Source organism: Brachypodium distachyon, chromosome 4 (assembly GCF_000005505.3).
Source record: "Brachypodium distachyon strain Bd21 chromosome 4, Brachypodium_distachyon_v3.0, whole genome shotgun sequence".
NCBI lineage: Eukaryota > Viridiplantae > Streptophyta > Magnoliopsida > Poales > Poaceae > Brachypodium > Brachypodium distachyon.
Window position 1 is genome coordinate 38,200,534 of NC_016134.3, and position 16,647 is coordinate 38,217,180.

At 47.6% G+C, this 16,647-nt stretch overlaps 2 protein-coding genes across 2 annotated transcripts; both read right to left on the reverse strand.

Moving 5' to 3' along the window:
- Window positions 1-446: 446 nt before the first annotated feature.
- On the reverse strand, window positions 447-2,289 carry LOC100836899 (putative clathrin assembly protein At4g40080). Its single transcript, XM_003576578.4, has one exon. The coding sequence runs from the start codon at window positions 1,730-1,732 to the stop codon at window positions 707-709; it is 1,026 nt and encodes a 341-aa protein (XP_003576626.1). The 5' UTR covers window positions 1,733-2,289; the 3' UTR covers window positions 447-706.
- Window positions 2,290-6,191: 3,902 nt separating this feature from the next.
- LOC100830364 (E3 ubiquitin-protein ligase ATL6) lies at window positions 6,192-7,777 on the reverse strand. The gene has a single exon (XM_003578216.4). It carries the CDS (start codon window positions 7,688-7,690, stop codon window positions 6,491-6,493), a length of 1,200 nt encoding a protein of 399 aa, XP_003578264.1. The 5' UTR covers window positions 7,691-7,777; the 3' UTR covers window positions 6,192-6,490.
- Window positions 7,778-16,647: the final 8,870 nt, after the last annotated feature.

The following is a 16,647-nucleotide window of genomic DNA, read 5'->3' on the forward strand; positions in this document are numbered from 1 at the left end:
AAATAAATCTATTCCATGGTGGCGCCGACTAGAGTTTAAAAATGAAGAGCGGTAACCTAAACCCAATAATAGTATGCCAAACGGACACGAAGAAGTCAGAAGCACAATCTCCGAACATGGCTTGATGCGTACGTACACTCAACTTCATCAAGTGGCCACATTATATACCTGCGCAGCCAAGTCAAAAGATAACATGGACCGCCTTGCGACCGTACTGCAACTTTGAGAGACTGCGCGAATCCGTTTTTTGCACCTCATTTCGGATCGCGCATGTATGTATTTGCATCTTGTGGAGGACAATGGCACACGAATCTCTCTTTTTCCCAGTAGAGGCATGCAAGCTGATTAGCTCACTAGTCGAAAATCAGACAGTTGACGTGAAGAGGATAATAAGCTTTTAATGCTCTTGTCAAGCTTTCGCCTTCGTGGATCATCATAGCTGATCGTTTTTAATCCTGAAAGCAACAAGTAGTTGCACATAATTTCATACAAAAATATTGTATGGACTAGTACAACCTCAAATGATTTTTCGATCAACCAGACAAAATCATACTGTTCTGCTTCAACAAAAAAATGTTCAGAGTTTTCAGAATTGGTTTTCTATTGTGCAAGACAAGCACTGAACCAAGGACAATCACTGTACTTAAAGGTGAAAATTGTAAACAACTGAACAAGCACATGCATTGCCTATTTGCCTTCTATAGTCCTATCGCCACGAAGAAGAAACCGTGCCGGCCCACCGGGAGGATCCGAACCGGACGTCCGCGCCGTAGCCGTAGCCGTGTCCGGCGCGGACAGGCATGACGACGCGCGCGGACGCGCTCGCCTTGGGTTCCCTCCGCACCAACCGCCGATCCCGCTCCGTCAACCGCAGCAGCACCTCCTCCGCGCGCTCGCGGAGCCGCCGCGCCTCGGCCACGACGGACTCGTCCAGCCCGGCCCACTTCCACTCCGGCGCCGGCGACGCCGCGCTGGTCTCCTCCACCCGCTTCAGCACGCACACCAGCTCCATCGCGTCGGCAAGGACGAGCGTGTCCAGCCGCTCGCCCATCTCTCGCACCCGCGCGGCCAAGTTGCGCTCCGCCGCGACGCGGTCCTCCTCGGCGAGCCGGATGGCTTCCCAGATGAGGGCGTCCCTCTGCGGCGCGCAGGACGGGGGCGGCGCCTGGCGGACGGCGGCTACGACGGACGCGAAGCTGGCTAGCTCGGAGACGAGGCACGGGTTGGGGAGTGCGGCGAGGTACTCGGCGTCGGTGCCGCGGGACGTCGACGGGTCCGGCAGGAGGAGGAGGACCTCGAGGAGGCGCGCGGAGAACCGGACCCAGGAGGCGGTCGCGAAGGACCGGCCGAGCGGGAAGGCGGCGAGCGCTAGCGGGTTGCGGCCGGACGCCGGGTGCCGGACGAGGGCCGCGAGGATCTGGTCGCGGAGGATGAAGGCGCCGCGGGCGAGCAGGATCCGCAGCGCAACCAGGGCCTTCAGGGCCACGGCGGCGTCGCCGTGGCCGTGCAGGCGGTCCGTGAGCGCGGACGCGAGGGCCGCGGCGGAGAGGCGCGAGCCCCGGCCGAAGGCGAGGAGCGCGTCCAGGTGGTGCGCCGACGGCGGGGCCGTGGACGGGTGGTGCGCCGTGGCTCGTAGGACCGCGTGGTAAGCGTCGGAGGCGGAGGCTGTTGTGGAGGCGGTGCCAACAGGGGAGAGGAAGGTCGCCGCGAGCCGCCGGAGCTTGAGGCCCATGGCGCGCTGTCCCGACTCGCGATCGCGAGGATCAGGCGGTGTGAACTTGGCGAAGAGGTTGGAAATCGGGGGACGGAAATTGGAAGGAAGCTGTCAGTTGTACTACTACTCCTTCGCTTTTTTTTTTTTTTGACAGCAGTACTCCTCCTTTGCTTGTAGCGTGGCGCGCTCCGACGCGACAGATGGAGTATCTGGGCCGTCAGATCGGTTTGACTCGATCAATCTGCAGCTTTCGATGATGCAGACTGCAGAGACTAGGTTCTGTACGGAGTTCATCATGTGCAAAATAGAAAAGTCCACTTCTTTTCGCCCTGCAATCTACTACTCCTCGTCGCAGCAAGTTCTTCATTTTTCTTTCTCGGACGAGGTCAACACGCACATCGGAATGCACGTGAATGCTTATTGTTGCAACTTGCGACTCGACTAACGGGGTAGTGTTTTGCCCAACAGAGGTTTTCGTTTTGAGCTTTCGTTTCGGTTTTCTAGAGAGGTTTGCTCTTCTATGGAATCCAAGCTTGAAAAGCAAGTGGTTTCTATAAAGATAGTGAGTACAATTTTTTGCGACAACGATATACTTTGGAAATTTAGTTCAAGCATTTTTTTTTTAGCCTCAACTAAGGATACAAGCTGCAGTATCTGATCAGATGCAAAAGCACACGCACCACATTCACACACAGCACAACTCACACCCCACTATGCGCCTCCGACTATGGGAACAGCGGGCACGTCGTCCTCTTCTGTGACTTGTAGACGTGTTGTGAGGCACCTGCAAACTTATACAGGAAAAATATCCCATGTGAGACACCCATCAATCTCAAGGATCGACTGTTCTTAACATGGATCAAGCCAAATGCATAGCTCTATGCATGTCTGGTGGAGTATTACTCTCTAGGTGTTACTCACTCCGATCCATAGTAAGTGTTGAAGATTTAGTACAAAGTTGTACTAACTTTCGACTAAATTCTCGACACTTATTATGGAATTAGTAGATGAGATGGCAAAGTTTTATCACTAATCTTCAAGCTCCGCAGGTAATTTTTTTATTATTTTGTGTGAACACGTGTGATCATACGCGTCCGTGATGTGCACGGGTGTTGCATAGGGTCCCTGTGAACAAAAGCACGGCTTTGGACCTTTTTATTGTGAAATTCCATATATGCCACTACGAATTTGGTCAATTTTCAAGACCAAACTAGGGACTAAAAAATGGAATTTACTCAACTGTTACAAGAATTATGAAACGGAGATAGTAGCATATATATTCATGTAATAAAATGTGATGCTATGAGAAAATGAGGGCATGTATTTTACTAATATTTTATTGTGATTATTTGTGCTGCTATGCTGAAACGAAGGGATATGCTGCTGAATTTTTTCATACTTCTCCGATTCATATTAGTTGTCGAAATATTACATGTATTTAGACGTTTTTTAAGCATAAATACATCCATATTTTAACAAATTGACAATTAATATGGATCGAAACGAGTATTTTATATTTGTAATGGAATTTCCTCTCCTCGAGGCAGACCGGTTCTCGAACTAGTGACATGTGTTAATTATTTCTAAAAGTGGAGTAAGATATCGGTCCCTTGCTATGAATATAAAAAAATGTGATGTCTCAATCAACTGTTTGATAACTTTGGTTAATCAAATGAGCAGGCTGGCGTACACAGTTCCGCACGAGATCGATCCACTCCTGACACTAGAGGAGAGTACATGGGCGTCCCTTTCATCAAGTTTTTTCTTAAAGGCCAAGGCGTATATTAAATCGTCCCGCTCTAATCTCCTTCGCCAGCAGAACTTGCTCCGTTGCTCATGACATAAGATACGTGCACTTTTCAGTAACCAGCAGACAACCGTGTTTTCTTTGAACCAAACTAGCGGACAACCGTGTTATTTCGGTTTTTTTTGAGCGAAGTGTTATTTGGATTAATCGGTGGTATGCAGCTGGCCTGGGCCAGGGCAAGAACGGACACGGCCCAGGGCCTAGCAAATCTTGGGCCTATGTAGTTACTGGCCCAACAACTTCCAAATTCCCTTGATTACTCCTGGCCCGAAACTCTGACGACACAGTCCTCTTCGGTGTCGTTCCAAATTCTCGATCTTTAATCGTTCGAGGCGGCAGCCGGCAGGCTGAGGAGCTGACTGATTCGATCATTCCGTTTCCGAAGGAAAAAAAAGGTGCAGATTGCAGTTCCAATCAGATCAATCACGGTGGCACATCACGCACGGACGATAGATTGCAATTGCAATAGAAGAGAGGTAAATCAATCATCAATCAAGTTATTTCTAGATCAACCTAGCAATTGACGATTCATCGATTATCTTTTTTGTGCAACACTCGCAGCTGTTATTTAGAATGATGCCGATGGAAGTTCATCGATATTTATACTTTATTGATTTTTCTAGTGACATATGGAATTGATATTTTGCACGCACTATAGCTGTTGGGCCCATTCAGGACTTATGTTGGCCTATGCTTGCTTAGCAAAAAAAAAAAGGCAGAAAAGACTTTGAGAGCCTCGTAAAATTTTCCACCCAATGCATCCTGGCCGGTAATTTACTAGTCCGTACTGCTTAACAATTGTTTATATTGTGGGTGTAGATGCAAGCGGCCCGCCCCATCTTCCGCGTAATTTCTTTTATACAGTTCTTTCGCACCATAGCTAAAACAGTAGTAGTGGTTAATTTTGCAGCTGGAAACTTTTGTTTTAAAAAAATCTTGCAGCTAGAAACTTCGTGATCTTTATTGGTCTGCTAGTTAATGAATCTGAATATGCTTGTGTTTTTATTTTATCTTGGCATTCAACGGTAAGTAACTTTTTGTTGCCTTTCTCCTCACAGGCTCACAACCTGGACATGTCGACTTCGTTGCCCAGTCACATGCAAACCTAATAGAAAAATCAACAACGTCAACAATGACACTTCATTTATTTTTTCCGGCAAAACAATGACACTTCATGAGTCTGATTAACCACTGATCCGTCGCATCTTATGATGCACCAGCTGACGCGAGGTCGCATTATGCAAAGCAACATGCTTCCCCGGATGTATTCATATTTTCATCTGATTTGCACTTAACACACACAACGGTCAATGGAGAGCGGATCCTTCACTAAGATGAGTTATAATACGAAGTACTAACTCAACCAAGGGAAAAAAAGATATGAAAATAGTAATTGCATAAAGATAAAGTGAATAAGGTCATTTCGACAAAAATCACAAAGCGAAGACGATTCAAACATGTCTTTAACTAAGCCGAGCCAGCCCACAATAAAATTAGCCGGTCCCGGTTTGAGATCAAGTGTGACGGATAATGATTTTTTTTATTTGCCTCTCCCAATGGTAGGAGAAAGTGGCACGTATTTTTTGGAAATTTTAAATGGCTGAACCATGAATTTTGAATTATGTCTCTGAAGCAGTTAGGGATACATGGGGACTAATCAGCTTGAGCGAAGCTGATTAGTTCCGGTTGGCCTGGATGAAGCTGATTAGTTCCGATTGGTTTCGCCCAAGCCAATTGGAATTAATTAGCTTCCCCAAGCTACTTAGGTGCATGATCAATGCATGTTTAAATGGACGTAACTTGTGTTTCGTCCACAAACCCAACAATTTGAATGAAATTAAGGCACCGCTGAAATTAAGAGAGCAAATTAACAGAATCTGGTTACAAAACTGAGGCACGATTGGACTATTTGCTCTCTTAATTTCAGTTGTGCCTTAATTTGAGTCGAATTGCTGGGTTTGTGGATGAAACACAAGCTACGTCCATTTAAACATGCATTGGTCATGCAACTAAGTAACTTGGGGAAGCTGATTAGTTCCAATCGGCTTGAGCGAAACCAACTGGAACTAATCAGCTTCGCCCAAACCGATTAGTCCCCACCTCGCCCAAACCGATTAGTCCCCACCTGTCTAAACCTGCAAAAGCCCAAGGCCAACTACCCCTAATCGGCTTGGGCCAGGCCGACTGGGCCTAATCAGCCTGGCCCATGCCGAGGGTGGCCTAGTTTTGTAATTTTTTAGAAACGCGTATTATATTAAAAAATATTAAATAATTGTATTATTTTAAAAAAATAGATGGGAGGAGGGTCAAATGTCAGCTAAGTGAACAAGAGAAGCTTGTTTCAGTGACCGATCTGAGAGATTAACTAATCACTTTTATCCTAAATACTTGTCGTGGTTTTAATACAAATTTGAACTAAAACCATGACAATAATTTAGGATTGGAGGAATAACTAACACTTGTTATATTAAATTTTGTATTTTGGTTACTCGCTAATTTTAGAGTTGTGTCTTGTTAAAGGTTATTGGAATTGCAGTATTCAGTTACTCTATCATTTGAGCATCTGTTCGTAGTCAGACGGAAAAACATGTGGTTGGTTCAATCAGCTAGTTCTTTGTCCGTGTCACATGATTCTCGTATGCATAAAGCAAAAGTACAGAGTCCCCGTGCGATCGGCATACTACTATGCTTTATTTGGAAGAATATAGAGATGGCAGAATATAGAGGCACCATATGCTACACAGCTACCGCCAGATAGATAGAAATGGAAACCCTGCTTTAATTAAACACCTTTTTTTTCTTCTATATACATGTTTCTGCAAGAACAAAAATTGGAATGGAACACGCACCCCTGTAAACAGAAAAAAAAAATCCCACCGGGGACGACGGCAGCAACAACCGTTTCGTTTCCTTCCAAGCAAGCAGGCGGCAATCACACGCGCCATTTGACCACGGCAAAAACGGCCGGGTCAAACTCGTTGTCCAACACCGCACGACTGCTCGCTGCATTCCCCTGACCTGCCGGCCGCCTTGCCGCCCTTGCTCGACCCGTCCGACTCGGCGGCCCGCCGCGTGGACCTCGACCCCCACGCCGCGGAGAACGTCCGCGACAGGAACGACGGCCACCGCCCGGACTGTCCCAGCCGGACGCTCCTTCCGTCGCGGCTGCTTCCATCGCCGCCGCCCCCGGCTCTGAACAACACGCCGCGGCGCGTGCTGCCCAGCTGCCGGCTCGCGGGGAACGCGACGAGGCTCTTCGTACGCCGCAGCTTCCCCGCCGCCACGACCTCCTTCAGCACATGCTCCGGCAGCCGCAGCGTGAACCTCTCGGCGCCGGTGCCGGCCCGGGTGCCGCCGGCCGCGGCGAGCGAGTGCCCCGTCGAGTGCGAGCGCGGGAACGGCGCGCGGCGGCTCGACTTGGAGCGCAGCGCGCGCTTCAGGCTGCCGATGCGCGTCAGCTCGTCCGTCTCTTCCCTGATGATCCTCTCCTCCTCCGTCTCCTCCTCCGCCACGTCAATCACCACGGCCGCCGCTGGTGATTCCTGCGGCGGCGGAGCGGGTACTGGTGGGGCCGAGAGCTCAGCCGCCTCAACGGACACGTCATCGCCGGCCGGAGCAGCAGCAGGATCGTCATCGGGGACGTCGAGAACGGCGCGGCAGACGGGGCAGGTGACGTGGGACGCGAGCCACGTGTCGATGCAGTCCGGGTGGAAGACGTGGGAGCACTTGGGCAGGAGGCGGAGCGTCTCGTCGTCGTCGAACTCGCTGAGGCACACGGCGCACTCCAGCGCGCCCTTGACGGACTTGTGCTCCTTCACGTCCGCGTACGCCATGGTGGGGAACGTCTCCAGGACGGCCTTGTCGAGCCCGCGCTGCTGCCGCCGCGACCGGGCCGCGTTGCCTGCGGGGAGCGGGTTCACGGAGTAGCCGGAGCGGTCGCCGTAGCAGTGGCGGATGTACACGGAGAAGAAGCCGAGGAAGAAGAAGGCGGCGATGAGGACGACGATCACGATGGCCATGGACGGGCTGAATTGGGTCGCGTAGCGCGGGTCCCCTGGCAGCGGAGGCGAGCTCTTCTGCTGCGCCGCCGCGAGGTCCGCGGCAGCGAGCGCGACCATGAGGAGGAGGAGGAGGCGGAGGCGGCCATTGCTGCAGCATGATGGCCCCATCGATCTGGGTTCGAGTGGTAAATGGCCGAGCGGCGCTGAACGCAATTGGGACTTGGGATGTCAGGCCATGTTGCAGAGTGGAGCGTGTTTATATGTGAGAAGGAAGAGCCGAAGAGGTGGTTGACGGCCGGCTTGTAGGTGTGTGGAGCGAGAAAACCTGTGAATTGCTAAGTCCACCGCAAATTCATTGCTACAGCTTGCAAGCTCTATTAACAATAAAACATACCATGGTGCTTATTGGCTGATGCGCTAGCTTGGACACGCTGAAATGTGATTACTAGCGCTCCCTCCGATCCTAAATTGTTGCCGGTCTTAGTTCAAATTCGCACTGAAACAACGACAAGAATTTAGAATCAGAAGGAGTAGTATATAAGTTCACAAGGTGTAACCAAGATATCTTTCTTAGGGTTTGTTTCGTACGAATGTATTTTTAACCTGATCAAACGAAAAGGGTATTTGAAAGGATTGGTGATCAAATACTTTCAAATAAATCCTCTTTCACCCCCAAAATGCTAGTACGTTGGAGTGTTTTTAATTGACACAATAGGCATTTTGTGAGGGATATTTTAGGATTATCTTTTGTAATTTTGATCTACCAAACGACTCATTTAGTTTATTTTAGCATTTCTCTATTTGGGAAGGAAAACACTCTATGAAACCTTTAAATACTTTTCTACTCCCTCCGATCAATAATAAGTGTCTCAGATTTTGTACTAATTTAGTACAAAGTTGTACTAAATCTGAGATCGGAGGGAGTACCACACAATACCTAGTGGTTCGAAGTGGCTTTTGGATACTGTTTTTATCCTCTGCATCCTGAAAGTCAAACCTTCATCTATTCTATTTTTTGTTAGGGCCATATTTCGACCCAAATATCACAAATCTGAGTTTGCAATTCTTTCAAGTTTCTTGTTTGCTTCAACCTTCCTCCAACCTCTCTAAGGTACAAGTTGTTTTTCACGTGTCCTATGCTCCGCTTCGCTTCGATATCTAGTCCTTGACCTTCCTATCCGGAGCGTTTGGTTACATCCTTTATGAAGCCGAATGTCACTCTTTGACAATACCGTCAACCTCTTCAAGGACAAGCATCGCAACGTGAAGACCATCGTTGAACCGAGTATTTCACTTCCTTCGTTTCCTTCTTTTGGAATCTCGGGACACGATTCTTTTGAGTGGGGGAGAGTTCTAACAGCTCGAGAGCAACCCTTTTCCTTTTAAACTCTTTTGGACTGTTTTGTAATTTAATTATTTTCATCATCATGTCATGCTCATGTCATCATTATATCTTGCCATGTCATTAGCATCATGTCCCATTGAAATCAAATTTTTTTGCATCAAGCTGTCTTTTAATGTGCTTACCTTTTCGCGTGTTCGCGAAAAAAGCCTAAAATTATTTTATAAAAATCCTAATTTGGTTTGACAAATTAATTCCGGGTCTAATTAAACCTACACGCTCTCTCTTCTTATTTTATTTCAAACTCAAAATTAATTAAATTCGTGTGCAGCTGTTTGTTGGGCCTAAAGCCAGCCCAATAGCTAAACCCTAGCTTTTCCTTGCCTATAAAAGCTAACCCCAACCTAGCTTCCTTTTCTCCCTCTCCCTATTTTCCTGGCCGCCGCCACTTCTTCCTCCCCCGAGCTCTCCTCTCTCCCGAGCTCCCTCTCTCTCGTGGCTCCCTGCTGCTCGCCCGCGAGCCCCACGAGCACCACCACCTAGCCACGCTCGCCCGAGCTCCTCCTCCTGTCGAGCGCGCCAAGCCACCTCGTCGTCGGGGCCGCCTCGCGTCCTGCTGCTCCCCACGCTGGCGACCACCCCCACGTGCACCCCTTGCTGCCGGAGCTCCGCCTCCCCTTGCCGTTCTCCACCTGCACCTTGACGGCCTCTCTCGGACGCTGCTCGGCACCATCCTTCGCCTGCTGCTCCTCGCTGTCGACCTGCTCCGCCCACCTCATCGGCGTCACCCCCTTGTCTGCTTCCTCTCCGGCGCCCGCCCTCGCTCCCCGCGCCGTCGAGCTCCCTCGCCTGCTTGCCGCCGGCGCACCCCTCGGTTTTCCCACGCCGTCCGCCTCCTCGCCGGTTGCCGCTGCTTCTGCTCCGCGCGTGCCTGCGCCTCGCCGCTCGCCTCGCCTCTGGCTGCCGCTTGCTGCTCGCTAGGCCCAGCTCGGCCCGTCTCCAAGGCTGAGTCCAGCAGGCCCGTGCCCTTTTCCTCCTTTTGGTCTCTTTTCTGTTTTACTGAAGTTGCTAAGTCCTGACGTGTGGGCCCTGCTGGTCAGCGCATCCGTGTGCTCGTTGCTGTGTGCTACTGTTGGTGCTACTGCTCGTTGTTGTGTTGTGTTGCTGCTGCATATGTCTTGCCGTGACCCTTCGCTAGCCCGAGTCTTTGCCTTGCACACGTGAAGACCGAAGAACCTCGGAACCGGAGCCATGAACGACTACGACCATGACAAATGAACGACTACATCGTCTACTCGACTACGACGACTACGTGAATGACTACCTCGTCTACGTCGACTACTTCCTCTACATCGCGATGCCGCACGTGTCCAAGGTATAACGAGCGACCGTCCCGTGAAGCCACCGTTCTTCGGCGTAGACCCGTAGGTTGCGATCGATGACATTCATGTGTTGTATGAGATGCCCGTGATTGTACCGATTGTATCGATAATATTAGTTGCAGGTACATCGTTGCCACCGGCGTGTGCAACCCCGATCGAGTTATTTGTTTTGTGTTGTTCTTGTTAAAGCATGTGTTGCACCTATCCATGTCATTCTCATGCATGATAATACAACTATAATGTTGAGTGTAGTTAATCCATTAAACTCTATTCCTTGCATATGGAGTTGTATAGATGTTATGTGTAGTATTTTCGGACTCCATTTGACTTGGTAAATTATATATCGGATTTACTTTCGGAATCCTTAATATGACATACATCATCCCTATACGCCACACAATATTCTTTGATTGCGCATCAATTACCTTGTGTATCTTGTATGCTTATACTTTCCTTTTATGTGGTGTATTTGCTTCTTCATCGCTAGTCTTTGATTCCTACGACGACGACTACGCTTGTGTTCTTCTTCCAGGATTCTTGCTCAATTCCGGGCAATTGAGTACTCCAGGCAAGCAGCCATTCCTTGACCATATTGATTATACCTATTGCCTCTATCTTAATCTTGCATTGAGTTACGATCTCAGTCTTGTCACGATGCCTTTAAAATTGCATAGCTTGTTTGCCAGCTCTACTTATTGCCCTATGTCTTGTTACTTGTCCTAACACCATGTCACATGTTTGCTTGTTGTCCTACTTGGTCATTAGAAGTCTTGCTTAGGTTGTGAGTCTAGTGTCTTTACTTTGGGGTTATACAATTGCTGCATCAACATGCTACTTTATGTTTTAATTGCAATTCTTAAAACTGTGATCTGATATTTAACTGTAACAAGGCAACGATGGGAGGCCGTGCTCTGACACATTGGTGATTTGTTCCATTCGAGCCGACTAAGGACTGAGATCTCGTTTTCGCTGATCCAAGAAACATCGCGCTAACCGCTCGTGGGAGAAGATATGGCTTCCCCCTCGACTTAGTACTTGATCCTCAGCTCTTCTAGGGGCCACGTAGTTCGGGCGTTCCATTTGGCATTTGCATTGCCTGCACACAGAGATTTGTGGAGACTTATTGGTGACTTTGCATTCATATAGGATTGCGGCACTAGTCTGGAGTGGTCATCCTGCGGGCTCTGAACCGCTACCAGCTGTCCTCGCAACTCTTGAGTCCGTACGACGCTTCAGCCGGGCTCTCGTTTCGGATAGACTCAGTTGGGTGGTCCCCTGGATTAGTTGTGGAACTTGAAAACGTCGTGTCACTCAATCCCGCCAGCGCACATTTGAGTGTGAGCACGCTTGGTATTCGTGGGTTGGTCGAACGTGTACGGGTAAATTGGTGCAGGGATAAATCTTTCGGAAAGCCGTGTTCGCGGTTATGGACGACTTGGTTGGTTATTACTTGATCATTGAGATCTTAACCAACTTAATCTCAAAAACTTGAATAGTAATTAGCCTTAATCATAGAGATGCTTAAAACTGCTTAAGTGTGAGTGTCCTTTGGATTGCTTCCTCACAGGGTGTTGAGGGGGTGATATGAGGATTGTGTTGTTTGGTGTTTAGTAAATAGGTTAATCACCTTACACCTTGTAGACGCTTCTCATCCTCTCATTAGACGTTGTTATTAGAGTGTCTCTCCAGATATTGTTGCTGCTGCATAATCCCACCATATTTATCCCTACTTTGAGACTTGTTGCATAATTAGTTTAGTTCTCCCGTAAGTCTTGCGAGTACTTTGTACTCAGTTACTTTGCAACGTTGCTTTCTTCAGAGGTTCCAGTAGAGCAGGTGAGCCGCTAGCTTCTTTGTGGAGCACGATGTTGGATTCGATGTTTAGCCAGGAGATCCAGATCAGGGTTCTGAGACTCGTGGCGGGTTTCCTTTCAGCTTCCAGCCTCTTCAGACCATGCTGTATTCTTGTTCGTACTCGGGCATAATTCGACTTCCGCTGATGTAATGATGTAATGTTGGGACATGTGTTCTCTTTTTGTAATAATTGTTATTCTGCTCCTTGTATGAACTTTGTAATTACTCTCTTCTGTAGAGTTTTGGTAATGATATTCATGTTGCAAAACCCTGCGATGAGCACATTAATGCATGTATGCATTGAAGTGTTTATCGTAGGTTAAAAACCTGATGCTTGAATTATGCAAAGGTTAGCAATCAGGGGCTAAATTGCATAATTCCGGTCATGGTATCTTACACTTTTGCATTCTTCTGTACGTATTTTTCTACGACAAATTACAAAATAAGCTTATTATAATATACTTCACCAACCACCAACTCACCTTATCGTGTGCAATTTTGTTTCCTAAACCCAAGTTTGTAACCTTAATGTATTTTTTGCGGGTACTAGTAACCTTATTAATTTTAAGAAGCGTTAAGAACCATCATAACTACACGTGCGTAATCATGTATGCACCCATGGTAACCCACAAGCAACATGCTTGATTAGTTGATTGCATCTTTTTCTTAGTTCCATTCAAATTAATGGTGTGCCCAACCTATTGCTTTCTCTCAAGAAAGAAGTTGTCCCTGCAGAAAATAGATATATGAGACATCAAACAAAAGTGCAGGCGTAAAGTGACCTGACGCTCTCAAACTTTAGTATCTCACGGGAACAAGAATATATTTCTTCATGCCAAATGCGTGATCTTAGTGCTCATAACTGCCCAAAAAAAAAACACATGAAGTTCCTTTGAAGGAAATCCATGGATATTGCTCTGGCGTGTTGGTGCGCATAGACAATTTCCCGGGAAAGTGTAGTAGGTCAGGCAGGAGGCAGCAAATCCGGTACAGCACTCTTTCCTAATCCTCCGAGGCTGTCAGCCGAATGCGACCACAGAAGGATCGCTGGAGACGCGCGGCGGAGCACGTGGCTGCTGCTCTCGTCGCAAGCGTTAGATTCGTGTATGTATTCGGTGTTCCCTGCCCTGCCTGTTCTGTTCCCACCCTCTTTCCGTCCCATTTCCTTCCGCTATCTGCGAAGCTGACTTGACTAATTAACGAGACCGGTCATCAGTGACCGTTGCGTTTGCACCATCAGGCGGCCATGATCATAGTCAAATGTGAGCCAGGAGAAGGTTCTTGGGTTGTTTGACAAGCTAATCATCCAGAAGATGACCGTACGTGAAGGAGCGGTATCCATGTTTTTGTTATGTTCTCATCATGACCATTCAACTGCATGTTACTTTTTTTTTTGAAATTTACTACTTTTCCATCCAATAGAAAATGTTTCAAATTTGTCAAAATTTGGATGTAATCTAGACATTACTTACTGTATAGATGCATTTAAATTTAGTCAAAATTAAGACATCTTTTATTCGACGGAGGGAGTATTTTTACATCTGAATTTCCACAGGAGACTTGTATTATACTAGGTCTGCTTACGAAAGCTTCCAGTTGGTTATGGATCGGGGATCGAAATACTATTCGCCCATGAGACGCTGAACGAGGCTTTACCACTCGAGTGCATACCACTTTGACGTACGCCGACTGCCATGCCGCCGTAATGTCAACTTGAGCTTTAGCTATCGATGGACTGAAGATTAATCGGAGGTCAAAATGCGTGAGACACGCTGTGGTTGCATGTATGAGTACGAAAGTGCAGGCAAAGAAAACTGTCACGGTTAAAAATAAGGTTTACCCTATATATATAACAGTTTTATTATATCTAAGTGGCCTTATTTTTAGTTACAAATAAGTTGATTCATTATCTATTGAACCTGATATGTGCTTTACGATTCAGGACAAACGATGGAAAGAGAAGAGTGGAATGGCATCCAGGTGTCAATCCAAGATTTAAGTTTTTTTCTTAAAAATCACGTGGCTGAGATATAGCCACACCCATATACATAAGCTCAGTTCGGCAAGGCTTCGACTCCTAAATCTATAAACGGTGCAGGGCTGAATCCGTGGAGCCGAGTGGGCGTGTTCATTTTCATGGTGCTAGAATATTACACCAAAATTGCCACCAAACATCCCCAAGCCCAACCGGAACCCTCGACTCCAACCGCTCGTTCTCTTCCTCCAGCCGCGAGATGCCCATGGCAAAATCCCTCGGCTAGTGTCACCACTATCTCTTCCCGCCGTTCTCCACCGGTCACACCTCGCGAAACCCTAGAATGAAGACCCCTTGGTGCCATACTCTCTACCGCTGCCATGGAGATAGAGCACTGACACCGTCCATAGCTGCCACCATCGTTCTTCTTCTTGTCCCAAAAGGATACGGAGCGACAAGCTGTCACATGTTGGACCCAGCGCACCTAAACGTGCGAAGACAGATTTCGAGATTTCTGGATCACAAAGAGTCCTCAAAAGGTGTCTTATTCCCCAACCAATCAACTTTTCACGGTTATTAGGATTTCTAAAAGTTCTCAGGGTTCACATCGTCTGTCAGACTTCCTCTTTGTATGCTCGGTGTTAAAATTGCATCGTCCTCATTTCTTCACCAACTCACTTAAATTTTGGATGAAGGAGGCATGCGGAGAAGAAACGACTAGCACGATGGAGATCAGCCGTATACAAATAGGATTGTGCAACTTAATATTTGAAAGGTGCAATTGTCCTAGTCGCACATTTCAAAATCTAGCATTGTACAGATTGGTTTTGTGCAGATTTACCAATGAGCTAGGAGGTTGGGAAAAAAGGGAGTATGACGGAATTCATCAACCGAGAGGCGAGAATAAAGGAATTGTGAAGTTCATTTTCAGTCAAGAAAGATCAAAAACAATTTGTAAAGATACTCTTGACATACTTAGTCACAAATCTAAGGCCCAAATTTTAATACTACCAAATTATGGTGAAGAAGCAATGACGAAGACAAACGCCAACTATGGTGTAGCTAGCCAGAGCAGAGTGGGCATTCAACTAGGAGGGCTCTCCGTGTGGATGACATTGGATTGGTTTAGCAATGCAGCACTCTGTGCCGGAGTCTGTGCTCATGAATGACTAGGTTATCGGGCTACTGGGGTAGAGGCATGCTCTGAAATTTGACTAATCTGCCATAAGAAAAGATGCGCCGTATGTAACTTAATGCAATATTTCGTTGAAATGGAAATAAAGTTCCACTTTTTACCTCTGGATTTGAAATCCCCATACCAAAATTTTTGATGGCCCAACGTGGTACCTTGGCCACTTCGATGCATGTCGCCTGCTACGGCTGTGCCTTGCAATGTGAGGTGCAAGTATTACTTTATTGGCTCAAATTTGTCTAAATATGAATGTATCTATTTTTAAGCGTCTAGATACATGTAATATTTCGACAACAATTTAGGATCGGGGAGAGTATTTTGCAAGGAGCTGGATACATTAGAATTTAACGCGACATGAGTAAAGTACGAACATTTGAATTCGTCAATCTCAGGCTTGACAACACGCCAATTAATCAGGCTTACTTGATCGATCGGATATCTCCAAGGCCCCGCGGTAGCGATTGGAGCTAGTCATGCTGGTGGTGACGGAGGAAACGGCGAATTTACTTTCTAGAAATGACCGACCTAATATTGTACCGGGGAGCTAGTCATGCATGCCTAATAGGCCGGTCAGGGAGGGTCATTATTATCCCATAATATTGTACTGTTAGCTCGAGATCGAGCCTGGACCAGACTCTTCCGCTGGGACCCGGTCGGGCGGAATTTCGCGAGCTAGGAATGTCGTCACGGCGTTGCTGGCGGCTGCTAACCGCCTGGGGGCCCGGGCGCTGGCTGGGCTCATCTGCCTGATTCGCCTCCTCCTTTCGGCTTTCCGGACAGAAGTACTCGAGGCTGCCGCACGCCGGCACGCGCCACGTACATATCTCCCACCGATCACCGTCGACCGGCAGCCACAGCCTTGTCGGCCCGGCTTCTAGAGTCCTACTACGTTCCACGGCCGAGCCTGTCTCAGTCGCGACGAGTTGGATGGCGAAATCTGTCGGATACAACATGATCCTACACATTCAGGTGCTCAAATGAAAAATGCAATTTATAAATATAGCAACTGGTTATCTTCGACATAGTTTTTTTTTGTTTCGGAAGATGATGCATCAATCAGTTAGGCACTGCACGTTTCATCTTCAGATCGACATCCTGCCCCATGTGTAACAGTGGCAGTTAGGAGACACTGTTTGGGATAAGATGAAGTTCTTCGTTTATAATAATATACGAGTCCCTTCCCCCGACGTGATTGCATCTTCAACATAAGCTGTAGGGAGTAGATCGTAGACAATTTGTGGTACTAGTAGTCTGAACTCTGTGAGGGCCTGATCAATCACGTACGTTCTCTTTCTTTTTTTCGAGAAAGTCACGTATGTTCTCGATGAGCAGGCACGTTGAAAATATCTAGACATCTCGGTGACTAGAAGTATCGTGTTC

What these genes read in the sequence shown, in the direction of transcription:
- LOC100830364 (XM_003578216.4), bottom strand. Translation starts at nt 7,690, where the DNA reads ATGGGGCCATCATGCTGCAGCAATGGCCGCCTCCGCCTCCTCCTCCTC.
- LOC100836899 (XM_003576578.4), bottom strand. Translation starts at nt 1,732, where the DNA reads ATGGGCCTCAAGCTCCGGCGGCTCGCGGCGACCTTCCTCTCCCCTGTT.